General features: G+C 37.4%; 1 protein-coding gene across 1 annotated transcript; it reads right to left on the bottom strand.

Annotated features, from left to right (window-relative positions):
• Positions 1–1,459: 1,459 nt before the first annotated feature.
• Positions 1,460–27,881, bottom strand: DSG2 (desmoglein 2). The gene is made up of 15 exons (XM_034429657.3): positions 27,564–27,881; positions 18,238–18,273; positions 17,335–17,463; positions 16,116–16,277; positions 15,778–15,922; positions 14,600–14,766; positions 13,971–14,105; positions 13,693–13,878; positions 12,664–12,926; positions 11,742–11,884; positions 9,834–10,061; positions 8,525–8,752; positions 7,326–7,465; positions 5,708–6,034; positions 1,460–4,396 (listed from the first exon to the last, which is right to left on the bottom strand). The coding sequence occupies exons 1-15, from the start codon at positions 27,594–27,596 to the stop codon at positions 3,434–3,436; spliced, it is 3,285 nt and encodes a 1,094-aa protein (XP_034285548.2). The 5' UTR covers positions 27,597–27,881; the 3' UTR covers positions 1,460–3,433.

Raw genomic sequence — 27,881 nt, 5'->3', positions numbered from 1 at the left:
TGTAAACATTTCTATTTAGGTATATTCATAACTATGTTCCCCTCTGCATTTGTATCTATGTGATGGGGGGAAATGAAAAATTACATTATCTTTCCCTATCCCAATTCAGGTTGACAGTTTTTTTATCTTCTGACACAGAGCTTCTCCCTTTGTTACACTTCTAGACAACAGGTTTTTTTTTTGAACCAGAGAATCATAGCCTGCAAGGAACCTCGGAAGTCTTCTATTCCCACTCTGTGCTTAAGACAGGAGTCTTAAGTCTTGCCCTTACTGTAAAAAAAAAAAAAATTCTCCTTACTTTTAGGTTGTACCTCTCTTTGAAAGGGGCACGGTGGCTCAGTGGCTAAGACGCTGAGCTTGTTGATTGAAAGGTCAGCAGTTCAGAGGTTCGAATCCCTAGTGCTGCGTAACGGGGTGAGCTCCTGTTACTTGTCCCAGCTTCTGCCAACCTAGCAGTTCAAAAGCATGTAAAAAACGCAAATAGAAAAATAGGGACCACCTTTGGTGGGAAGGTAACAGAGTTCCTTGTGCCTTTGGCATTTAGTCATGCCGGCCACATGATCATGGAGACATCTTCAGACAGCGCTGGCTCTTCGGCTTTGAAACGGAGATGAGCACTGCCCCCTAGAGTCGTGAACGATTAGCACATATGTGCAAAGGGAACCTTTACCTTTACCCTTTACCTCTGAAAAGTTTCCACTCATTATTTCTTGTCCTGCTCTCTGGTGCCCTGGAGAATAAGTCAAATATGCATCACATCATACAATTCATATGAAATTCTCCTGTCCCAGCATCCACTTTGTCATCCTAAATTCATCACTGTGAATTCAGCTCCATGTCTCATCCCTTTCATTATTCATTAACCAGTTGTTCAATATAGTTTGTTTCTAATGAAAAAAAAGTCTTTTCTCCATATCGGAATGCAAATCTATGTAACAAAGGCAAAACCCGGCTAGGGCTACTGTCCTAAACTCATTCATTTGAAGCAAATTTATATTGCGTTTACTCAATGCCAGTGGTCTCTAACCAGTGTGGCTTGGTGGCCTGGAAGAGGAGGAAGAGGAGAACTTGGCCACATGAATGGTGGGCCAATACACACATGTACATGCAGCTCTTGCATGAGTGGTAGGCTGGTGTGCACATGAGCAAGTGCCTGCTGACCCACTGCACACAGAAGTCAAGCTGCATGCGTGTGCATGCACATGCTCTGGAGAGCCACTCGTGTGGCCCAATTCTGAATAGGTCATGAACTGGGATTTGGGAACCCCTGCTCTATGCCATTGATTTCTGAGGCACCACCATCTAGCATGCTGGATATGTCTCATCACAAAACTTTCAGTAGCAGCTTACCACTGAAGCTTACCAACTTACAGAGCGTAGTAATAATTGGCAAATATTGACAGCAAGTTGGATTTAATGTGCATACTAACCCTATGAGTTAAAAGAATTTCAAAGCACATAGTTTTTTTTGGTTTTATTTCAAATTCCATTAAAAAATGCCAGCATATCCAGCCCATTCCTTGATTACAAAACTAGTATTTAAACAGCAAAGTTGTTATATAAAACGAAAGCTAAGAACCCTGAAATCATTACTACATTTTGAAATCAAGCAAGTTGCATTCCCATACCAGATGAGAAAAATATGGCAATAATTGTAAGTCCATTGTGGACTACTGAAGTGGCTTAAATTCCCTATAACACAGGATCATATACAACAGCCATAGACAAAACTATGGATTTAAAAAGGAAAGAGAAAATGTAAAATAAGCAGACATCTAATTCCCTTTACATGTATGCCTTATTCATTCCCAAAACGTAAACATATGTATTTATACTTTCTTCTCATATTATTCAACAGACGTATGTACAAGAATAGCCAACTCAAATACTGTATGTTATGGTCATTATTTAGATTAAGCTTTTACAAAGTGTATGAAACAAAAAAATATATCCATGGTACAGAAGTATCAAAGAGACCTCTAGGTTGAATTCTCTTCTTCTCTTAAGACCAATAAGACCATTCTACATTGGATACATTTTTTTAAATTGAACCAGTCTCCAGTGGCTTACCATGTTTCCCTGAAAATAAGGGAAGCCATTATTTTTCATGATTTTCAGGATGCTTGTAATATAAGCCCTACCCCCAAAATAAGCCCCAGTTAAGATCATCAGCCAGATGGACGCATTTAGTACCGGGTTTCCCTGAAAATAAGACCCAACTGGAAGTAAAAATTAATATAAGACCGGGTGTTATTTTAGGGGAAACACAATTATCTCCTATTGCTCAACACAAGAACCCATTTCACATGCAAGGAAAGAAAAAAGTGATTTCCATATCTTACAAGCGCATTCCACAGGCTGACTCTTATCTAATAAAACCATACTTCCCAAGAGGGAGGGATCAGCAGACTTGAAGAAAACCCTTGGGATTCATCTTTAGGGAATCCCCCTTTTACAAAACAGACTGGGCCTGTCCAATGGGGTGTGGAATCCCAACAGACTATTAGGCAGAAAAGGCAACCTAGAGTGCAGAACCTTTTTTTTTTTTAAAAAAAGTAAACATTTATTTATTTATTTAAATGGCAGAAATCTTGAGATTGACAAATGTTAATTTTTTTTGATGTTATGATTGTGTGATATCTGGCATCTGGGGAAAAACACACACTGGATGGAATTCTGCCTTCAGAAATGTATTACCTTGTTAAAATACAATATCTGAACCAACCACACAGATAAACTAATTCATCTTGAAAAAGATATATAAATATAAGAAATAAAACCCTGTTTCACTCAGTTTCTATTGGTAAAGTATTTATAAAAATCTATAGAGCTTATATTTTTTAAAAAATGAAATGAGATCCATTCTTTTAAAAAATAGGAATGCTCCCTATGTATACAATGAATAACACACCAGTTAAAATGGTAGTTTTAAGGCTGCATCCTGACTGTACTAACTGAAGAATAAACCCCACTAAACTCAGTGGGAACTGATTGTGAATACAGCAATCTTTAAAAGTACATTTCTGAAGTCAATTTATATATTCAAATTAGGTTCATGGTGCAGGCCAGTAGAATTTGCTGCATAATGAATACTGAACTAACTTCAATTGGACTATCAACCAGACTAAAAATATATTGATTTTGGAGTTATACAGAAATTTATATTGTTCTTTCGATAAACAATATTCTTTTCTAGCTGCATAAGCTTGGGAGTTTCTTGCAGGAACTCTTTAATAGAGCTATCTTATGAGTAACTTCTCAAAAATAAATCTTGCATTACACAGTGAGGAATTGCACCTAGTATATGGTTTTAAGGTTGCATCCTTGTGGATTGTTAAAAAGCATTGTTAGGAAAGTGAAACAACACATTCAAGCTCTTGAGAAGGCAATCAATCAATCAATCCTATCAGTGAAGTGAGAGATGGAAATCCACCTATGAGCGTGTATATTGGACAGAGCTATATTTTTTTTTGACCGTTGAGGACTTGCTTAAGGTTGAACCTGTGGGAAGCATGTCCTGGGGGCTACTTTGGTTAAAGAATGAGTCAGAAATTAAAATCTGTTCCTGCCTCTCATTGTTAGGAAAAATGTCTGCTTCAGTTGTGGCTCGCCTAACAGGAGTTGGTGTCACTACTCTCTCTGTTATTACTATATTCTGTCCTTCTGACAGGTTGGGGATGCTTACAGAAGCCTTTAAGTCAGAACTAGGCACTAGGACTCGCTCCCTTTCCCTCACAACAACATATTTTGAATCTGGGAGGTCTGGGAAGACACCAGCTGGCATTTCTAACATGTCCTGCAAGTTAGAAGCAGGTGCAAGGACCCTTTCTGTCACTACCACATTCTCCTTAAACTGAGGGTCACGGATGACTGTTGATGGTAATGTCCCATATGATGTTTCTGTCACTACAACATTGCTGGTGCTGCTGCTAATCAAGGGGTCTGGGATTCGCTTCACTGGCTGCAGGTTAGACTTAGTTGTAACAGTTGACTCAGTTATTGTTTTCTCAGTCATCGTTTCTGAACCAAAGCCTTTCACAGGTTCAGACAGGTTGTAGACAGCCCCTGACGAATAAGTATGTTCGGCATTCACTGCGTTCTGCTGTTGGGAGGACTGCAAACTGGATACATTCATTGCAGGAGCAGTTGTATCTTTCTGGGTATGAGAGCTGAACTGCTCTGCTTTTAGGCCTGTGTGGTTGCCCATGCAGATCTCAGCCAGAGTCTTAAATTTGTCTCCCAAGTCATCCAAGAAATGTTCATCAAAGTCACCGTCAATAAAGCTACAGCAGCCAACTGAACCATGAGGGGAATCGTGCTCTTCCTCCTGGGAGTAAATGAGTAGGCAATCTTTGGCAAGATGCACTTCATCCTCATCAGCAAAAGCATCAGCTTTCTAAAATGTGGAAGAAAAAAAATAGTAATGAGCACTCACATTTCAGAAGTTACCATTTTTTAACCTAAAGTGTTTAGATCAGATTAGATTAGAGTTACATAATATTTTCATATTACAGAGCTGTTAACGTTCATATGCTGAACACTTCAACCCAGAGGTATTCTATGTGGATGGAAAGAAAAAGGTTCCCCACATTCATATTTTGGCAGCAGAAATCCAGAACAGTAGTTTTAAAAAGATTAGCTTTAGCCCCTTGCATAATTACCTCATAAACTTTCCCTCTTTTTTCCCTCAAGCAATTTCCTTAGATGGATTTCCTTAGAAATTTCCTTAAATTTCCTTTAAAATTGGTTTTAAATTGTTTGCGGTTTTAATTTGTCTGGGCCAAAACTATTTAATTTGATTTTAATTCTACTTTTAAATTTTGTATGTATGTATTTTATTGTTTGGCTGTGCATCGCCCTGAGTCCTTCGGGAGTAGGGCGGTATAGAAATCAAATAAATAAATAAAATAAATAATAATGTGTGATTTTGTGATAATCCACAGTAATATTTTTTTATTGTGTATATTATAGTATTGTTTTCATTAGTAATCCAGAGACTATTGGTAAATATATATCATGTATATATTTTCTTCTTCTTCCTTCTTGTTCTCAGTTTGTATTTTTTAAAAATTGGCTTTTAAAGATTGTTTGAAATAAGGCAATATGGGAGAAAAAATGGACAACTGGTATATCTTTAGGAGAAATATTGACAGTTGCCATTGCAACTAAAGTTACTGTTATAAAAAAAGAAATGAATCAAAGGGAATGGAGACATGATTTGTATATCGGGATTTGTATATTTGTGTATATCAGTATTTGTCTGATATAGTTATGCTGATTGCTCTCTGGAAAGATGAAGAACTGTAACTCTTTTGAAAATCCATGAAAGGACCCTCCAGCATATGCAGCAAAATAGTTAAACTACAAAGGGGAAAGAAATGCCCCTTCCAGCCCTAATTATCCTCCTGGTCCTCACTTCCTCAAAAGCATGAAAAGCCAGCCTGAATGTTTCAAACCCATTCCTCACCCTGCCCCACCCTCTCCCAATCTTCCCAAACAGACTGATTTCTTAATGAAGCCAGCTGGCCTCCCCAAGGAATTGGTTTACAGTTCCCCAAATGGAAAGAAGACGCCTCTCCCTGCAACAATACATACTCAAAATCTATAACGATAAATTCAACAAGATTAATAACACTCGTGTGACTATATATCATCAAAGGATAGAAAGTGTTGATCAATAGAGTGAATTCAGAAAGTAGACTCTTACCTCATTGAAGTAACCCCGTAAGAATTCTTCATTCATGATCATGCCAGTATCCATGGCTAAAGATCTGCCAGCTCCTAGCCGCATTGTCCCACCTGCTGTCAAGCCTGCCCCTGCGGCTGAGGCACCTACAAATTCTGCCCCAGAAAGAAGAGCTTCTCGGTCTTCTCTCTGCCATCTCGTGATTGTGTTGCTGCTCATGTTCTGCTCCTTGATTGTAGAGGAGAAGCCGTTCCCTACTGCTGCTCCTGCTCCTGCTGCTCCCACGACTGCTGCTCCACTACTCACATGTTTTTCTGATCCAGAGGAAGTAAGGAGGTTCAGCATTGCCTAACATCAAAGGCGACAGTTAAAAAGCAAAGATGGGCATCGAAGGAGCAGCACTGAAATCATGACAAGAATAGCTTTGCTCAATTGCTAGGTGAATTTGCTATTGGCATGGTTTGGTACTTGTTACTCAGAGAAAAAGGAAAGGCTTATAATACACCAGCAGGAAATCCAGGGTTCTAAACTGGATTTAAATAATCCATTAAATAATTCTAAATTATTGTATTACTAATATGTAGTAGGACTGTAAGGGACGCGATGGCTCAGTGGCTAAGATGCTGAGCTTCTCGATCAAAAGGTCGCAGTTCAGCGGTTCGAATCCCTAGTGCCATGTAATGGGGTGAGTTACTTGTCCCAGCTTCTGCCAACCTACAAGTTCGAAAGCACGTAAAAAAAATGCAAGTAGAAAAATAGGGACCACCTTTGGTGGGAAGGTAACAGCGTTCCGTGCGCCTTTGGCATTTAGTCATGCTGTCCACATGACCACTGAGATGTCTTCTGACACGCTGGCTCTTTGGCTTTGAAATGGACATGAGCACTGCCCCCTAGAGTCAGGAATGACTAGCACATAGTGCGAGGGGAACCGTTTTGTTTTTAGTAGGACTGTATTACCATTATCCTTCACATCTTTCCTGCAGTATTACCTAATCCTGCTGGTATCTTATCACTATCACTTTATTGGTTGTATTTTGTGATTTGATTGTTATCTCATGATTTATCATTTTGTTGCTTGTATGTATACTGAGAGTTTATGCGCTGGAGACAAATTCCTTGTGTATCCAATCACACTTGGGCAATAAAAAATACTCTATATTGTGTGTTCCTCTCAAGCCTCTTCTAAAACCACGTTTGGAGAATCATGATTGATAAGAATGTCCTATGTTTCAGATCAACATATAAGCAGTATGTGAGAAAGTGATTCTTTCTTATATGTTGATCTGAAACATAGGACATTCTTATCAATCATGATTCGGCAGTAAGGTTGATTTGACTTGAGTTCCCAGTAAGTATGAGTATGGTTGCAATCTAAATCTAGTGATTTAAATGGAACTTGGTCAACATATTTATGGCTGCAGGCCTGGGAAATTCACATTGCTCTAACTCAGTAGGTTTTTCAATCTTGGCAACCTTAAGATGCTGGCTGAGGAATTCTGGGAGTTGAAGTCCACACATCTTAAAGATGCTGACTTTGAAAAACACTGCCCTAGGTGTATTAATCCTTTTAATTTCCTCTTCCCATTCCCAACGAATGGGAAACTGAAGTAAGGGAAAGAAAAGGCAAAATACAATATACCTTATCTTCAGGTGCTGCTCCTTCACTGTTCCAGTTGCGCAACATTTCTTCACTGTTGTCAGGTATAGCTACAAATCCTTTTCCACCGCCTGATCCAAAGCCTGACCCAAAGCCACAGGCCAGCAGTAAGAGAGGCACGACTGCAAAGGAACACAGTGCAACAGTGAGCAACAAAGATCAAATGCTAGGGGAAAAAATATCGAGTGCATCTGCATCTGCAATCTGATCCATCTCAAACATTTCACAATCAGAACACAATTTATTAAAACTTTCCCGGAGAGATGAGTCACTTACACAATGATAAACAGGCAGCTTTTCCGCTCAGCCCTGATCTTTCTTTTCTACCAACTCAACAGTTTTTAACATTCCAATGAGAACAGAGCATCAAGCGCTATCATCAGAAAGAAAGAAACTTCTATTTTTGTTTAATCTTGCTTGTTTTTAAGTGAGTTTTATATATTCAGGTTTGCACACATTCCAGAAGGGTAAGATATAGAATGTGTTGCTAGGTGTAAAAACAAGCACTTAAAAAACAAGCCCTAACATTTTGAAAAAGTAAGTAAATATATTTATATTTACTAGTACCAAGGTTAGGTCAGGCCTGAGTGTGTATATACATGTATACTTAAACACATTCTGCTCTAACTTGACCTATGGAAGTCTGGAAGCTTCTTAGCTGCCAGTATGGTTTTCTTAAGAAGAAAGCCATGGAGAATTTGAGCAACTATCAAAGTGAAAGCAGAATACCAGCTCTTAAACAGACAGGAAGAACAAGAAAGAAAAAAAAACACCCACCACCCTAACATTTTTATGCCCTTTTCAATGTTTCATTTCCACATTATATGCAACACATAAAAACTGAATTTCTTAAAATGTATTTATTTCAGTAGAAATTAATTATGGTTGGACAATGTCTACAGTCTTTTTTTTTGAAATGAAGTGAAAGTTTTGCAAGCTCTCATATGAAAAAGCCTTTGTGTCAAAGTTCTGCTTAGTGCCAACCATACCTCTAGACCAGGGGTGTCCAATCTCGGCAACTTATGGGCTTTAACTCTGAGAATTCCCGAGCCAGCATGGTGAATTCTAGGCGTTGAAGTCCCCAAGTCTTAAAGTTGTCAAAGTTGGACAGCCTTGCTCTCAACAGTAGAGCAGGTTGGACACCCTGTTCTAGACATTATGAAATAACCTTAAACGCTTACGGAGTAGCAGCAAAAATGCCAAGATCATCAGCGCAACTGCAGCAGGTCCCAGAAAAACGGAGGAGCCGACAATTCTATCCTGGCAACCAAAACCACCCTTGCAATCACAAACATCCACCTCCAGTACTTGTTGGTCAGGACAGCTGAAACCTTGGTTATCTTTTATTACAAGAGGAATTTTGTATTTGCCAGGTGTCACATCCTGGAGTATAAGCTGAGCTCTGGGCCCTTTGTAGGGAAGAAGAAAAACAACAACAACAACGTTCAGCAAAGAAAGGAATGAAATCAGAAGTCTTGCTACTTTTAGGGTTACCATTCTGACAGTTAAAGCAGTCTTCCCCAACCTTGCAAGACGTTAACTCCCAGGATTCCTGGTCATTGGTAGGAATTCTGGGAGCTGATCTAAAGTACATCCAAATTAGTAGAGGCTACTTTAAAGAAAGCATTCTTATTAGGAGACAACTATATATTTCTAGAGTCTGTAACTATTTGACAATGTTTTGGAAAAGTGCACATTCTGAACAAAGCAACAATTCTCTAGGACATTGATACATTATTTTGTAATCCCACTGCCACAATATATTTATGTTGGTCCAATCTATTCAAGGCAATTCAGTTAATCATGAGGAGAAAAGATTTCCTATCTGTGGAGCTTGAAGGTTTTGGCCTGTCCTTCTAAGCCTAGGTAAAGGTAAAGGTTCCCCTCGCACATATGTTCCCGACTCTAGGGGGTGGTGCTCATCTCCATTTCAAAGCCAAAGAGCCAGTGCTGTCTGAAGATATCTCCATGGTCATGTGGCTGGCATGACTAAATGTCAAAGGCACATGGAACACTGTTACCTTCCCACCACAGGTGGTCCCTATTTTTCTACTTGCATTTTTTATGTGCTTTCAAACTGTTAGGTTGGCAGAAGCTGGGACAAGTAACGGGAGCTCACCCCATTATGCGGCACGAGGAATTCGAACTGCTGAACTTTTGATCAACAAGCTCAGCGTCTTAACCACTGAGCCACCATGTCCCTTATGAGCCACCATGTCCCTTCTAAGCTTACTTCCACTTTATTTTGCAATTGGTGTTAAACATGTTGCCCATGTATATACCAGAAACAATCTCTCCACTTGTTTGCAATTGAATCTTGTCTAATCTACAATGAAACAGCAACCATTAATATTTCTCCCTTGACTTTTGACTGCCAATTCTTGAAACCAAGGATTGAAGCAGAAACCAAGCCACAAACTCTGCTCTCATAAAATCTGTAGCTTCAGAGCTATACCAATCTCTATAAAATGTGGCATGACTCATACTTACCATCTATCTGGCCAATTCTCCATTTGTCTGACATTCTTTCAGGTTCATCAATGATCATGAAAGTGAAAGGACCACCATTTGGATGTCTATCTCGATCCTCAACAGTGATATTAATATACTTTGTATCGGTACAGACAGTTGTTTTTTGAGTCACAAGAACTGGGCAGTAATCATTCTTGTCTTCAATCTGAATAACAATGGTACCCGTAGCTGTTTTTGGAGGGTAGTCTGCAAAGCACAGAAGGCATATCCATTTTTATACAAACTGCTGATTTATTGGAAACTTGTTTCCTTCTTTAAGCATGTACAAGATTTTAAATGTGAATCCAGTGGTTGAATTATGAGAAGTTTACAATTTGCTAGTTTGCATAGTCAAATTGAATGTAAAATATAATTCATACCCATGAAAATTTTGGAGGGCACTGCTATAGAGGTAGTCTTTGACCTATGACTGTAATGGAGTGCAAATGGTGACACCCGTTAAGTGAGACAAGCATTCCTTAATGGACTTTGCTTAACATTCATAAGGGTGAAGCAGGGGTGCTTCAGCCACTGTAGGTTTGAAACAGGGTTGTATGTAGCTTTTGGGGGGAGGGGGTTGTTGTAACCTCAAATGGCCGTTAAGTGACTGATCATATCTCAAGGATTACCTGCAGTGTTACGTCACTCTTGGAGTCTCAGTCGTTAATCAGACAATTATTCAAAAACCCAGAGCCACAGATTGGATTGAGGTCAGTGTTAGATTTATATGTCTTACCGAACAGTATAATGCACAAGCTTTACTACAGCCTCTGCTCCTGCATTCACTCAGTACTAAGAATGCACCAGATATTCCACATAACATAAAAAGTGTATGACTGCATTATGGATTTATTCAAAGGGAAAAGTATCTTGGTGTTCTAATAAGCAGAATATTGTGATTCTGATTGTGCATGATGTGAAAAACCAGCCTGCTGTGGTCCTCATGGAACGGATTAACCTGGTAATGCACTGGCAGATGACCAGTAAATTCCAAATCTGCCTTGGCTATAAAATAGTAGTTATTCTGCCAGCATCCTTGCCTCTTTTGTGAACCCTGGATGGCTACCAGTGGGCCGCAATTTTAAAAAAATGGAGTGAGATGCTGCATAGATGGAGAATGGATTTATACTTTTGTCAATCATTTTCTGCATCTATTTAGAAATCTGCATATTCACCAAGAATGGAAAGAAAGAAATCTCATAAAAGAAATGGAAAGCTTGAAGAAATTAGACATTGAAAATCACTCTAGGCATTGATTTCTCTGCAGGTAGCTGGACAAGAAAATTGCCCTACATTAAATATTTCTCCTGGTTTTGAGTCTACGATAACCAGGTTAAAGTAAATTACTCAAAACTAATTAGTAGTTTTTCTGGGTTACCTAATCTTGATGCAGAAATGATCAGATTTCTGGTTTAGCATGACAAGATGTTTAGATGTTGCATAATCTTATTCCTATTTGTTCATCTAAACAGGATCCTAGATCATTAGTTTAGTTGTGGTTTGATTAAATTAAGACCAACACCAATTTCTTCAAAACAGGAATATTGGGTTTTTTCATGTTTTCTCTATTTCACTTGCTGGCATTTTGCCAAAGCTTTTTGAACCCCCCCTCCTAAAAATAAATTTAAAAAAATTAAAAAGAGAGAGAAAGAGTAAAGTGGCCTAATATAGATCATTAAAAAGTCTCCTACTTGCTTTCTAACTATTGCAAGTAGTTTTGGTGGGTTCTGGAATTTAATAAAAATGAACTGATGTGAATTTGGCATGACATGTTGATAATTTTCAAGAAAGAATAGAAAAATGTAGTTAAATTATTTATTGTGTATTCCACCACATCTTGCTAATTAAGGACCATTATAAAGTACAACAAAAATATTCACTACATACCAGTACTTATGGCCAAAATTGTTGCAGTGTAAGTACCATTGATGACATAGGGTGATTCATAGTCTAGGACTTTACGTAGTCTGATTTCAGCTGTTTTAGCATTTATTATCAGCCAATTTGCAACATCACTTCCTTTGGCATACCTGTGTCAATTTTAAATATATGTGAAAATAAGCATACAAATCTGAGATTAAGTTTACATATGGAAATTATATAATTCTTAAGAGACATACAAATGTTTTATACAGCTACATACTATATTTCTATTCATAGTTAATAAATAACAGTCAAATAATTGTTAATAAATAACAGTCACATTTTAATACATTTATTCTTGGTGTATTTCTGGTTGTGCCATGTTCAAATCTCTAGCCAATCCACATAGCAAGGACATCTTGATGGTAAAACCAATCAGAAGTTGGTCCAATAAATAATTTCTGAATTGTTCTTTTGCACTAATTCTGGTTTGTTCAACAATGAGCAAAACCATGCTTTAAGATGACACATCTTAATATTAAGTGAACATTAACTTTTCCTGTATTTATTTATCAATCACATTTATATGGCTGCCCATTTCACAAGAAGCAACTGTGAAAGGCCATATAAATATGTATATACCTATGTCATATTGGTAGTGTATGTTTATTATCCAAAACTGTCACTGCAAAGACATTTAAAACAAAAGCCACTGGGAAGCATAAGGCATAAATTGCATCTCTCTTTTTAGCATAAATGAAATGATGAGCAATATCGGAACATAATAGTATTGAAGCTGTGTGTTTGGCATATTGAAAGCACATAGGAATAGAATTTTATCCTTCTACAATAATTCTTGACTGTTGTGAGCTGCCCAGTCATTGGAAGTTGAGAGGCCTGTAAATTTACTAATAAACAAACAAAACAAACAAACAAAAAGTCTTACGTGATGCGTTCTGCTATTTTTTGAGTGTCTTCATCATAAGCTTGAAAGCTTCCAATAATCTGGTTTATTTTCATTGTTTTACTTGTCGTAATCACTAATGTGTGGGGCTTAAATACAGGGCCTTCTCTCACATTTTCCACATTAATTTTGACAGAAATTGGTTTTACTTGGGAAACTTGATTAATAATTGATTTGTGATATGCTGCTTTGTTAGAAACTACTATCTTCAGGTCCATTGTCCGCAATTCTTCGTAATTTACTTCCTGTAGAGAGAATGAAAAAAATCGTAATTTAAAATGTAATTTCCATTTACCCACTTGCATAACCTTCTGGACTCTTGGTGGAAGTTTACTATTGCAACTTCAATATTATTTGCTATGAAATACCCTTGAAAATCCATTCAGAGTCAAGAGTCCTGTCAATAAAAAAAGAGCAGAAAAGACTCTTTTGAGTTTTCATGTCACTGTATCAAATGGAGACTGAGACACAGAAGAGAACAAAGCACATCTAGATCCTATGTTAAAAAACAGATACATCAAGCAATTGAGTTAGGAACCTCTATTCACCCTTATTCTTGGGCATACGAAAACAGGGGATGTCTCAACCTCTTGTTAACTGACTCAGCTTGACAATGTTATAAAAAAACTGATGTTATGTTATCCCAGAGTTTTAAAGTAAAACAAGGATTGTAATGTAATTTGTGGAACAGAAAATGAACTGTTTAAATTATTATGAAGTATGAGAATCTGAACTAATGGATGCTCTTTGTGGGTATGTGTTGTAGGTGGGCATGCAGAATACAACTGTTTTATGTGAAAAACATCCTATCATACTATAAAATCTCATCATAATGGAAACAGGGCAGAGATGTGGTTACAATGAGATTATAGCAATCTGTGCAGAATACTCATACAGAACACATCAGCTTGTCATTGTGCTGTATGCTGTCATTGTTCTTTTCTTTTGCTAGATACCCTTACTGGATTGAGGTCAATGTGGCAAGCATACTGCCTCTCCCCATCCACTAACCTTAATCAGAGTAAGAATTCCTTGATTGGTTTGTGAATCTGTTTCTATACGGAAGTGGCCTCCTTCATTGCCGGACACAATCATAAAGTTTGCCAGCCAGTTATCAGTAAATTGTTCATCGCTGTCAAAGACGTCCAGGCGCATGATTTCCACATTAGCTATATTTTCCTTTACGCTGCCTTCATACTGTAAATAAACAAGCCTTTTATTATAATACATCTTTCTGATCATAATTGAAGAAACCCGCCCAAATAATAGCAAGCACATTTTTTACTCACCACAGTCTTGTTAAGTTTAGGGATGTTGTCATTAACATCCAGAATCTTGATCTGTAGAGTAGTCACTTGACCATTCCCTTGTTCGTTTCCATCACGGTCTTTTGCTTCCACAACCAAGGAATAACTATTATGTAGCTGCAGAACAGTCAAATAGCATGAAAGTTAGGATATACAAAAACAGTGTATACAAGGTTGAATGCCACTCCCTACAGTTGAAAAAGAATTGTGCCCCCAACCTAGGGAACCTTAAAGAGTGAGGTTGCTGAATTACAACTACCAGTATCTGTAACTTCTGGCCACATTTGGAGGCCACAAATTTCTCACTCTTTTTCTTTTTCTTTTAAAGCTCATGGTGGGAAATGCAGACATTTAACACCTCCTTCTTGCTGCCAGAACACACAGAGAAAATCATGGTGCCTGACTGTGGAGTAATCAAAGTATTATGAACCACTGTAGTGAAAAGCAGAAGACTAGAAAGCAGGAGGTCAAAGAAACAAAGTCGCAAAGGTGTAAGCCATTGATTCATTGTGGTCATCCTCAAAAGATAAAGATATTTTCTTTTTCTAACCCTCTGAAATAAAAAAAAGGCTCAAAAAAAAAAAGAATATTATGAGAGAGAGAGAAAATACCTCTCTGTCAAGCTGGAATGTTGCTGTCCGAACTTCACCTGTTGCTTTGTTAATGACAAATGCATTAGGATCATTAGGTTCTTGGGAAACAATCTTAAAAGCAATTTGGGAGTTGAGTGAATTGGGCTCATCTGCGTCAGTTGCAGTTATCTTCAGCACAAGAGTACCTAAAAAGAGCAAGCATTTTACAAGGGTATATCAAATAGCAACAACCAAGAGTGCACATTTTCTTCCTGACCCCTATAACTGTCCTGCTTTTAAAAAAAATGGTCATAGGTCACTTTTTCAGTGCTGTTGTAACTTTGAATGGTCACTGAATGGACTATTGTAACAGTGGTGGGTTCTAACCGGTGTTACCACAGGTTTGCTTCGCGCAAGCACATTGGATTTCATTAAAGCTGAGGCATGGCAATCCGCTCTGCCGCGCCTTACAGCTGGGCTAAAAATGAAGGAATAAAGGTAGGTATAGCGCGGGGGCAGGGGGGAGGGCCCAGCTGACAGTCGGAGAGAACCGGTTCGCTCTCATATCAAGATTTTCGCTACCGGTAGCAACCTACCACTGTATTGTAAGTTGAGGACTACCTGTATTGGTGTGATGCATGTCACTGCAAGTTCCTATATGAAAAGCAGATTATATAAACCCAAACAAATATTCAGTGGCAGAATAGGCACACTAGATACATGGAAAGGGAAAGTATATTTATGAAATCCAAATAATAGAGGTGGTCCTGCTAAAAGCATCACTGTAAAAATTTATCCTAAGCAGCAATTTACCTCAGACGCTTAGGCACCCAAATACACTACAAGATTTTGCCTTTTTAATTACTACATAGGAAGGAGAACAAGGTAGTATGTAGTCTGTACTCCATACTATTTTGAAATTATCGTAAAATTAAAACCAAGATTTTTTGGTTCCTAGACCTTATATTTTGGCTGTCACTAAAACACGGATTCTCAACTATTTAATTATGTTTTCTAATATCCCACCCCAACAATACTATAAAATAAAAGTCTGTGATATTTCTACTATATTGCAATACTATAATCAATGAAATACTTATTTCTGACAAGGGCACAGAGGCAATAGAAGGGAAGGAATGGATTCAAAATAATTGTATAGGGGAAAGAATATGAATGCGGAGTCAGAATGAAAATGTACATAAAAGTCTAGAACGTACCCACTTCACATAATTCTTCAACAGAACCACTGAAACTTGTTTGTGAAAACACTGGGCTATTGTCATTAACATCCAGAACTTTAATCCGCAGATCTAGTGGCCTTTCCAGATTTTCACCTCTTTGATTCAGGGCATAGCCTCTCAGCTGAAAGAATATTAACGAGAAGTCCACGATTAATTTCATTCAATTCATTCAATTAACAGAAAAATAGAAATAATTATCACTGAATTATACTGTTCACTCTTTTTTTCGTTAGCACATTAGAAAAATAAATGTCTATAAACACAAAAATCAAGAGCTGATAACTGATAGGAATCTATCACTTTCATCTGCTTACATGGAACACTGGTGTTTGTTCCCGATCGACTATTCCAGTTACGTTCAATTCTCCAGTTTTCCCATTAATCACGAACAAATGATATGGTGGTTCTGTGACTCCTTGGCCAGAAATGGTGTAAGTAATAATTACTCCTGATTCAACATCTTTGTCAGACCGAATCTATATGGAATAGGAGAAAAGAAAAAATATTTATTGTTTGTCTCTGCAACTTAAAACAAATACGTTTTAATCTTTAAAAAAGATAAATATTTATGTTATTTTAGTTTTCTTAATAATTCATTATAAATATATATTATATATTTAAATATTATATTATATTATAAATATATATATTTATAATTATACATAATTAATCTTAATAAAAATGGGCAAAACTTTTTATTCTGGGAATGTAACAGTCTGAGAAACTCTAGAAAAACTCTGCTTTTCCTCTGGACCATTCCAATCTATCTACTTCAAGGTTTGTCCAGCAATTTCCTGAATGTAAATCTTCTGGAAGAAGTGGCTTGTGTGTTGGTCTAGGTGTGGCCTACTTAATTACCAAATCAATGAATTATACAAATATCAAAAATGATTTATTTCCATACCCAAGCCAAGTGTTTGTATGAAACAGCCTTTATAAACTTAAAGTAGACAATACTTTAAGGGGTAGGCAGAAATTTAAAACCATATTAAATAGATCTAACCAGCAAACAAAAGTCCCAGCTCATCTTCCAACAGATGGATCATTATATGTATGTAGAAAAGGCTGCACACAAAACTAAATGAGGAATGGAAAGAATCTCATGGAACCTCCTTCGTGCAAAACAAATGAAATGAAATAGTATAAATTGGTCTATGTGCTGACGTTCTCTTGTGATCAAATCCAGGATCTAGCTAATAATTAAATGAAATAAATAATCTAGCTAAATAATTACATTTCTGATTCTCATAGGGATAGGCAAAATTCTTTTTAGTTAATCCTCGATTTTGTCAGGTGGGGGAGAAAAAGGCAAATATATTGAATCCCTTTAAGAAGATTACTGTATTATAATTTAGCTATACTAAATAATAATTTTGATTTTTCCCACTAATGAACCAGAATTGTACAACTGATATTATATGGTCATTTTACTCAATCTGACACCTTCTATGCTTGATAGGATTGCAACTCTAGTCCAAGTTGAGGAAAGCTATTAAGGACAAAAAGAAAGACTTGTTTCCAAGCCTGACTTACCTTAGCAATTGGGTTCTTCTGGGAATTGTCACGTTCTTCCCAGATCGTGGAAGGTGGGACAATCCATTCTCGCTTTTGCCTGATTAGGCTCTTCTGATGGAATACTTGCTCATGCCTTCCACCAAGAATCTGTGAGAAAATTCAGTTTTATTTGCAACACTTTCTTATTGCCGTATTGTCAAACCAAAATCGGGAAGCCTGTCATTTTAAATGCACCTTATTTTTCATATAAATACCCTAGAGGAATTCGTAACAGAAAATACATGGCATGCTTCAATATAAGCAACAACACAATATTTGCATAATAAGGACTGTCATTATTTCTAATACAATATGTATGCTCTGAAAAACCATAAGCACGTATAGGAAGGAAAAATCCTTGTTGATGGTATGGCACTGTTTATCTTTCAACAAGGAAATTGTAAAAAAATATTGTTTTAATCTATGGTTTCTGCAACATTTTCATTATTTGCTGTATATCACAAAAGTACTTTTTCAAGAAGCAACTGGACTTTTTGCTTTTCTTTGAAGATGTTTGGTTCTTATCCAAGAAGCTTCTTCAGCTCTGACTGAATGATGGGGAATGGAAGGATTTATACTCCTTACACACAGCTGGTGTAAGGAGTATAAATCCTTCCATTCCCCACCATTCAGTCAGAGCCGAAGAAGCTTCTTGGATAAAAAGTGAAACGTTTTCAAAGAAAAACTAGAAAGTCCAATTGCCTCTTCTAAAAGCACATCTCCTGGATGACAGAATCTCCATATACATTCTATATATCATATATACACTTAACAACCGTTGGAAATAAATTACTTAGAACATTTTGCCTAAATCTTTAAAAACCTTCTTAGTAATATACATAAACATACACAGAAAATCCCTTAAAATTGATAATCTCTTACCTCCAAATGAAGTCCATTTCCAAAGATTACATAACTCTGCAATAAACAGATACAGCAATTAAAAATATAACTAGCTTCCTAATATATACCACTAAGTAAATTAAAACACTATGCAATATTTTGGCATCAGTGAAATTCAGTTAAAATAGTCCACATTACTCCACCCAGACAAAATTAAGCATATTTAAACTATTTTTTAAATAATGGATGCATCTTTAAAACCAAATCAGCGTTAGGTTTTCACATTTAATATGGTCAGAAAATGGAAGTAAACTATGGAATTTCATAGATGTGAATACAAACGAAACGTGAAAACAGTTAAATCAACATTAATGGATCAATGTTGTTAGATTTGCATTTTAGGTAAGTGCTAACAGGACAGAGGAAGGAAATACAAAAATGCCCCTTGACTATTGAAATAAACCTTGAAATTGATTAATTACATTTTAGTACCTAAGATTATGTAACCACCTGTATTGTTTAAATAATGGCTTACCACGTGTAGTCAAACACAATTAACAATTGTGTCAAACACAATTAAGATATCATTAACAAGATGATCTAGAAATGTCAGTTTGGTATACATTCAGCACACCTTTAAAAAACTGATTTGGCTTAATCTGCTTTTTAGTTAAGATCTCTTTTATTTTAAAAAAATACTGTGGTTTTCTCATTCTAATATGACCACCTTATGTAGACTTAGTATTTCATATATTGGCAAACAAGAATGCATTTGGAGTTTCAACTTGAAAAACCGCATGCTTTTATAAATTGTGAATAGAGCGCAGCATTGTAAAATTGGAAAATTGCCAGCCATTAATATGGAGTATAATTATTGTAATGTAAATTACTGTCTTTCAAATCTTGGGAAATTCTCAAAAATGTTTCTAGTCTAGGGAAGGTTTCTATTTTAGGGTGGGTTTCTTTGGTTTTAGTGATAAATGCATTTTCTTTTCCCATGTCAAAGCCTGTCATACCCTGATATGATTCATGTCTCTGTCAGAAGGATGCAGGTATAAACCAAAATTTCCTCAAGAAACTTTGGAAGTGCTCTGTATGTGTGACACAGTTGTTATACCTAAATAGAACATTATAGACTCCTTTATAATCTCTCAGATATTGAAACACATTAACTAGACTTGGGATCTAAATCTATAGCTCTGTGTTTCTCAATCTTAGTGGCTTTAAGATGTATTGACTTCAATTCCCAAAATTGCTATGTGGGGAATTCTGGGAATTGCAATTGCCCATCTTAATATTGCCAAGTTTGAGAAACTCTAGAGCAAGCAAATTATCTCAGGCTGTCAAATCAATATTTGATATTAAAATCAATATTTATTTTTTGTTTAAAATATATTGGAACATGGTCAGCTGTTAAATATCAAATTCTCCTTCAGTCATCACAGTTCCCTCTCTCTAGAAAGTTCAGACTGACACCTAAATCCTCTTTGTTTTTACAGTCACGTTGTACAGGGGAAAAATACTTAATAGAAGGAAAAATACTTAATAAAAATACTTAATAGTAGGAAAAATACTTAAGTAGACACAGTGGTCATGCATTTATTTGTGAGTATTAAAGTGAACAACTTCAGACCAATAAGAAACTGTCCTGTCTCTTAAACCAGCAGTCCCCAACCTTTCCAATTCCATGGACCGGCAATGGCGGGGGCAGTGGGTGGGTGGGTGGGTGGAAAGAGATGGTTTCATGGGCACACCTGCTGCTTGTGCAAATGGAGCTTCGTGCCCTCACCTTCTGCTTGTGCAACTTGGTTCCCAATGGACCGCAGATCGGTACCAGGCCACAGACTGGAGGTTGGGGACCCCTGTCTTAAACTGTTATTGGCTTTCAGAAGATGGACCCCCTATTTAACAGCAATACAAGGATTGTTGCAGGGGGTGGGGAGATAAACTTCCTCCCATGTACCATTCAAGTGTATTAATATTCTGCAGCCCTCAGCTGGTATTACTTGCTTAGAAAGATATAGGGGTATATAGCTTCAGTCATGCCAACCAAGAGCACAACCTCACACCTCTTCGAAACAACCAGCAAAGTAGGGCCCATTTTGAACTTGGGGGAGATTTCATTCCAGGATACAGCTACGTGATAGAGAAGACTTGCTTCTGGGATCATTCTGATAGATGGCACTGCTTACATGAAGGAACCCGGAGCACAACCTGCCAGATAAATTGGCTAGGTAGATACTGCAGGAAAGATGGTCTCGAAAATGAACACATTATTTAGGCTTTCCAATCAAATAAGAAACAAAATGTATATAAGAATTCATTCTCCTAATACTCCAGGTCCTTCTACTTAGAGTTCGATGTGCATTCAGCTAAGCATTCACCCAGTTTGTGCCTATAGAATTTTGGTTTCATTCACTATTTCCAAGGTTTCCATATAGAGGAATTTTCTGACCACTGCCATGCTTTGGAGGTGATTAGCATGCCAATTATAAAATTACAGAGGTATTTTGAGTTCTGTGTTTTTATTTACACCAAGTCCATATTTTGATAATGGAATCAGTAGAGCAGAAATATCTTTCTCTCTGTGCAAATATAGTTCCAATCCCCTATGAAAATAGCATTCTCCTATGTGCAGATGTGATGCTCCCACTTAAGGGAAAGTAGAGATAAGAACACATTTTCCCCTTGTTAATACATCCTAGTTATATTCAATTCTGAAGCTTAAATGTGTATTTGCAATAAATCATATAGATATTCATCACTGAACTGAATGACCTCCCTATAGTTGATGTTGCAACTAAAATTCCTTTGGGCATGCAGACTATTACATTGGGACTCAACACTCAATATTTCTAGAAGGCACCAGGCTGGAAAAGGGTGATATCATTACTTCTGCAATGCATGGAAGTCATAGTTCTTACTGAACTCAGTCAACTGGCTCATTACAAATACCTCTTAAACTAACTTTTTCCCGTGTGGTATTCTTCAAATACAGTGTGTGAAAACTCAGTTTTCATTGGCTAGAAGCCATTAGGTTGAGGAAGTTTGTCTAAAATGTAGAGCTCAAAAACTCCAGGTTACCAAAGAATAGTGGGAAAGATTCAGGTTTCTGTATCTGCTATTAGCTAGTGGTCATTCAGAGTTCTGCCAAAAATTGCTTTAAGTGGCTTACAAATAAAATTAAAAAAAAAGTTTATGGAGGTACAATTAAAAAACATGAGATTACTATAAAAAAATCAATAAATTCCACAGATGAACAAATATAAAGTGCTCCACAACCAAATACAGTATGCATTATAGCACAATTGTGAAAATGATGAAAAATATAACAAACAGAAATATTCATAATTTCTTTGGAGCTTAGGGAGAATTCTAATACTTCACCAAGACAATAACATATACTACCATAATTAAACATAAGGAAAACGATCACATATTAAAGACAGTCACCTTCAAAGGAAAGATAATTAGAACAACAAATTGTGTTGGTGCTTCTACATATGTGAATCCATTCATTAGCTAGAAGTTGTCTTCAAAAACAGAAGGATGAAAATTTAACTTGATTCAATTAATGATAAATTTCCTGAAACATTTAGCCTATTCTGAAAACGATGCCACATTATAGACACAAACCATTTTCTTTTCACAAAAGATTTATTTATATGTGTCCAAAATACACGTAGAGAAAACAATGATCCAGAAATTCAGGCCAATGATCCATAAACCTATGCATGGTTACTCTGTGGTAAGGCCCTTGATTTCAATGGTTCTTACTTTGAAGCAGCATGCATATGCTGCTGAAATGATGGACAGATCAGTTTAGCCCAATTTCCTTTATGTAAAATAGGATACGGGAAGTCTTTGTTATACTCAGTGACTTTCTCTTCACTTTGAAGCAAGGAAGTACACTGTAATCATTTTTACTTTGCAGTCAACATGTTCAAAATGTCTCTATATGTGTCTGCATAAAGACTGTCTTTCCGTCTCTTCCATTTCCAAGAACAGCTTCTAATTCAGTGCAGATACTCATTCTATATTATCCTCTGAGACAAAAAGCAGGCAAAATAAAAATATTATGGTAGGCTTCCAAGACTGGTAGAACTTGTTTGACCATAGTTCCTACGTGACACAGCAGTTCAGGAAATGAATTCATGTTTGCAGATGTTTTCATTTAAGTCTGAATACAGACTTAAAAAAAGAGCCTTGATGGTACAGTGGTCTAAGCACCCTGTTATTAACACAGCTGCCTGCAATTACTGCTGGTTCGAATCTCTCCAAGGCTCAAGGTTGACTCAGCCTTCCATCCTTTCTAAGGTAGGTGAAATGAGGACCCAGTTTGTGGGGGCAATAAGCTGACTTTGTATAAATATACAAAAGTATGAAGGCTATTGCTTAATGCATTGTAAGCCGCCCTGAGTCTCCGGAGAAGGGCGGCATATAAATCAAATTAAAAAAAAAACAAACATGGTGGCACTTCTTTACAATGGGTAGTCATTACCACGAAAAGATTCAAAATATCTCCAAGCATTCCCTGAGACAGGAATACCTCTGTAATTTTAGATAATTACTCCTATAGCTCTGAATTTGTAAAATTGCTTAAATTGCATTTCTCCACATGCTTGTTTAGGAAATAAGTCCTATTTAAGTCGGACAGACTAAGTATGTAGATCAATTTGTAAACTGCTTACGGCAACTATATACATTATTTAATAGTAGTGAAAATATGGCACAAATGGGAAACAGAATACAAAACAAAACAAGTTAGAGGAGGGGAACTGAGACTAAAAAGAAATCATACACTTGCACCTTTGTTTAAAATTCCCCACTTGTCACACCATTTGGTTTTTCTATTTTAGCTGGTTCTGAATAAAAAGTTTGCAATACAAGGAAAAAACAAGCCTTGCTTATTTATATGCAGTGATAAGCTTTAGTGTGGATTATACACGAAAAATCTGGGGCTCAAACATGAGGGGAGGAAGTATAATTAGTTTAAGGTGGAGTCCTGTTCCTTCAGGAGTATTATGGAAAAGTGTTCTTTATCCAAAACAAAATTAATCATCCTCAGATCTAACAAGGCTGGCAAAGACAATATAATGAAACAGCAAAACCTTTTAAACTCAGGGAAGAAAAATCTGGACTTGTTTTTTGTTTTCCAATTTCTAACATTAACAGATTAACAGAGTTGGAAGGGACCTTGTAGGTCATCTAGTCCAATCCCCCCCACCTACACCATTTCTGACAGATGGCAATTCTCTCCTTGAAAGCCTCCAGTGATGAAGCTCCCATAACTTCTGACGGCAAAAAAGAAGTTAAAACATTTCAAATTCCCAACCAAGAGTTCCTTTATTATATTGGGTGTTGAAAAGTACCAACCAAGCAAGGCCTCAAAACCTAAGATATTCTAGAAATGAAAGATGTTGATCAGCAATCAATGTATGAAGAATTGGTGAATCTAAAATAATTTTTCTACTAGCCTCCTTACTTATTCAGGAATGAGGAAAATGCTTGATATATAGACAGTACATTTTAAAGGCAACTGAATTTTGTACTGGAGAAACAACGGGCTTAACACTTATGCCATTTTTCCATTAAAATCCTACCCTTTCACTCTTTTTTCCCTATTTTTTTACCCTTTTCGAAACAAATATAGTTAGCTTTATCTTTTTTCCCCCCAACAAGATTAAAAGCCATTTATAAGGAGGAGGGGCTTTCAATGACAAATAATTAAAACCGACTAATACGTAGTTTAACTTTTAAGTAAAAATCCTCTATAGATGGTATTAATTTTGCTCATAAAAACATTCAAGGAAGACAAGAACTAGCAAGATGGTTCTATCCTTCTATCACCATTTCCACGGCTCTTGCATGTTCAAAATGAAGCAAGAAGCCTCTTCTGTATGTAGAAGGCTCTCTGTGTAATGCTGAGTCTGGATTTCAATAGTATGCAAAATACCTTCACAACTGGTTCCCCATTTCAGATATTAGTCTAAATTAAAATGAACAAGGAAACCAAGATTGTGTACAGGATGATCATTCTACCTCTTCACTGCTTAATGCTGAAGTTAGACTGAAAATATCTGAATAGATCTCAAGCCAGTTGCATTTCAGGACTTTGAAAGACCTTCTGAAACTTAGCATCCATCTGGTCTAATATCTATTTTATGAAGGTGGCTAGCCAGATGCTTTGTGTTAGTCCACTAATGCTTTTGTTGCCCCTCAAATAACCTTCAGAAAAATTGCTCTTTAATGCATTTTATTTAGCTGCCATAACCAATATCCCTGATAAAGCTGATTCTCCATTAATTCAACCAATTCACTTTAAATTCCTTTTAAGGGAAAAGTTGACACCATACCCCATAGTAGCACATTCCAAAAATTCTATGTTGTGTAGAGAAGCATTCCTTTCTGTCTCTCCTGAATTTACTACCAGTAAGTTTCATGGAAAGAATGAAAATTCTAGTACAGTGACAAGGAGGAGCCATAGTAATGATAAGAAGCCATCTTTCTCCATATTGTACATGGTTTTATATACTCTTCCCAGCGTTATTAAGAGTTGGGTAGTGTGCAACTTAAATTATTAGCCTCCTTGATCTGTTCCATTCACTGTATTGGATTATATATATATCCCATTATTTTTGGTATAGCTCTCCTAGCACATTAAAAATATTTTAGACTGTTGGAGGATTCAAAATTAGGTAGGCTACTGTGAGGTACTTCTCAGACTTTTTTCTTAATAAAGTGAGTTTACTCATAAAGGAGTTATCAAACTGCCTTTTTCTAAATCTTTTGTTGTTCCTTTTGTTTGGGATTCTTTGAAAACAATTCTTTGAATTTTATTCGTAACTTCTGCATCAAATTTGCTTGTTTTGCTCAGAAACAATGCAATTCTATGCATTTATTCAAGTTATACAGCTGCCCAATTCATCATTGTGACTTTGGGGATCTTACAACAGTTAAAAAATGAAAAAAAAGACACCATAACTAGCAGTCAAGGTATATGCAAGTATTCACAATAAAATCTCAGTAGGAAATCCTCATAGATTGGATGCTTTCAGTGAGCTAACTGAAAATCTACTCGACTCCTTTCAGAGTCTGAAACAATAAGACATTTTCCTTTGGTCAAATTTTGGTCTTTCTATTTAAATATAAAGTGTTAGCTTTTAACTCGGCAACTTTACATTTTAGAAATTAAACTTCTACAATAGAATTTAACATAGAATGATTCTTTTTTCATTGCTGTGAGTTTTATAAATTGCAGATAAATTGTTTTAATTGCAGATCTTTATGATGGCATAAAAATATGAGAAGGAAATGAAAATGACTGATGATAAAATTTCTCTTCAAGGATCTCCAGTGCAGTGCTCATGAGGAAAAATAAGCCCACAATAGCTTTCCTTGATCATTCCCAACGTTTTTAAAAGGAAAAAAAAAGGTAAGTATTAGGTAAAAGAGAAGGACAGGCAGAGTCACAGAGAACCAAAAAAGGAGGAGGGAGGATAAAAAATTGGTGACTTGCCACAATTTTTTGTCTTTCTTAACTTTTAATGCCATGGACACTTTAAAAAAATTAGTTGCCAAGGTTGAGAAACCTTGAGAAATGTTAAGCTAATCTTTCTGGGACAGCCTCATCCAGATATGCTGGGAATGAAGGCCAAGGTTTTAGAAGCTGAAGTCTAAAATCTGAACGGCACTCAGCGGGGGAAGGTTGAGCAAAACAACGCTGAAGGAAGCATAATATTTCTTTGAAAATGCCTGCTGTTTGAAAGATGGGGAAATTCTACTTGTCCATATAAATGAAGTATTAGGTCTCTTTCCCTGGGGATGGAGATGTTACCACAATGACAAATTACAGGTAATGAACCTGTCTGCACCTTATTATCACAGAAAGGTTTGTCACCAATTACCTTTACAAATGTCTGGCAATTCTGCAAAAATTATCACTATAACAGGTTTTATTGGCTGCCATCCCATGCAGAACTCTCTTAATCGCAATAGCAGCCCTGCCAGGCCAGCACCCTGCAGTGAGTGGATAAAAACCTTCAAAAACTGCCAAGAGGAAGCAAAAATAGCTCTCCCTTATAAAGAAGAAGGCTATAGTTAGGAAGCTAATTCTGCTTCCAATATATGTGTGTATACATATACACACATATATTATATATACATATATGTGTGTATGTATATTTATATATGTTGTATCAACAAATAACACACATATATATTCTATCCTTCCTATCAGGATCATCTCACCTTATTTATAAATATTATTTCATCCCAATTGTCACATTCTACCTACCCCCCTTCCACTATTACACTTTGGCATATTTTGCATTCTTCCCCTTCAAATGTATTCTCCCTGCCCGCCCCCCCCCCCGATTATTTGCACATCCCATAGGACCAAGCAAGAGATTACTTATCACAGGTCAGCCTAGGATTATTGGGGTGTATTTGAACTACTACTCCAACCACCATGCTACGGAAGATTCTGGGAATTCTCTTCCCCAAGTCATCTAGAGGGCACCAGGCCCCAGGGCAGCCTGTCCAGATCCCAGGGCAGAACGGGGAAGTCTAGCAGGCGATTCAAGGGCTGGAAATCTGGTGGCCAAACTTTCGTCATCCGTTCTCTGGAGCAGTGTTTCTCAATCTCAGAAACTTTAAATTGTGTGGACTTCAGCTCCCAGAATTCCTCAACCAATATGCTAGCTGGGGAATTCTGGGATTAAAGTCCTCATATCTTAAAAGTTGTTGAGGTTGAGAAACAGAGCTCCAGACCTTCCTGAGTTATTCCTGCCTTCTTATTAAAATCCAGATCGATCTTCTAAAGCAAAACTATTAAAATCTAAGCAGAACTTGAACATATAAGCACACATTTCCAGATTTCCCCCTGCAAACCCAACCACCGAACAAGCCAGTCGAGAGTTAAGGTCAGCTGCTTCCAAGAAAGCGCATACTATTTATAAAATGGCAGCCTCAACAAGTTTCTCTCAGTACCAAACACCTCCAGATCTTCGCGCGAGTTTCTTTTCCTCGAAAGGCGCTAAAAAAAATAAAAATAAAAAAATAATCCTCTTTGCACACTGCGATAAGCGCGATTAGCATCTCGAGTGAACCTCCTGAGGTTCCGGCGCCGCGTTCGCAGGGCGTGGCGCGGCTGTTCGGCTGAAAGAGGAGCCACCGTTCCGACCGGCGCCCCCAGTTCAGCCTACGATCCCGCCCGCAGCAGAGTTCCTGCGGGTCCGTCTCCAAAATCAGGGTCTGCCTAGATCGCCCCTTTTCTTTCCTCGGCGGGCATCTGAGGCATCTCCCTTTCCCAAGAGACGGAACGAGTTGACCGCCGGGACCAACAGGTGGGCTTCCAAACTCACCGAGAGTATCCACAGGCCGAGGTATCCAGCCATGGTGCAGCAATCCCCCCACCGTCCTGAACTTTCGCGTCCTGAACTCCGGGTCGACAGCAGCCACCCTTTCCGCTCACCTCTCCGGAAGGGAAATAGGGACTCCGCTTGGAGCGCTTGGACTCTTGGTGGCGACTTAACCCAACCCCTTTCCTGCCGGTGGGGAGTAATGAAAACAGGGCTGGTTACCAGCGGCAGGGGGGAGGAGGAGGAGGAAGAGGAACAGCCGAAGGGCGGAGAATATCGGTCTGGAAGGGCACACCAGGTGGCTGCGGGAGCCCCGCCCGG

The sequence above is a fragment of the Pantherophis guttatus genome, chromosome 3 (genome assembly GCF_059756535.1).
Source record: "Pantherophis guttatus breed Tessera chromosome 3, ASM5975653v1, whole genome shotgun sequence".
Taxonomy (NCBI): Eukaryota; Metazoa; Chordata; class Lepidosauria; order Squamata; family Colubridae; genus Pantherophis; species Pantherophis guttatus.
This window is presented reverse-complemented; position numbering and strand designations above follow the sequence as displayed.

Excerpts from the sequence above, each read along its gene's own strand:
- DSG2 (XM_034429657.3), bottom strand. The coding sequence starts at position 27,596 with ATGGCTGGATACCTCGGCCTGTGGATACTCTCG. Across the intron at positions 18,274-27,563 it reads TCGGCCTGTGGATACTCTCG|AGTTATGTAATCTTTGGAAA; the intron begins GTGAGTTTGGAA and ends TGTTTATTGCAG. Across the intron at positions 11,885-12,663 it reads AAAATAGCAGAACGCATCAC|GTATGCCAAAGGAAGTGATG; the intron begins GTAAGACTTTTT and ends AAATTGACACAG.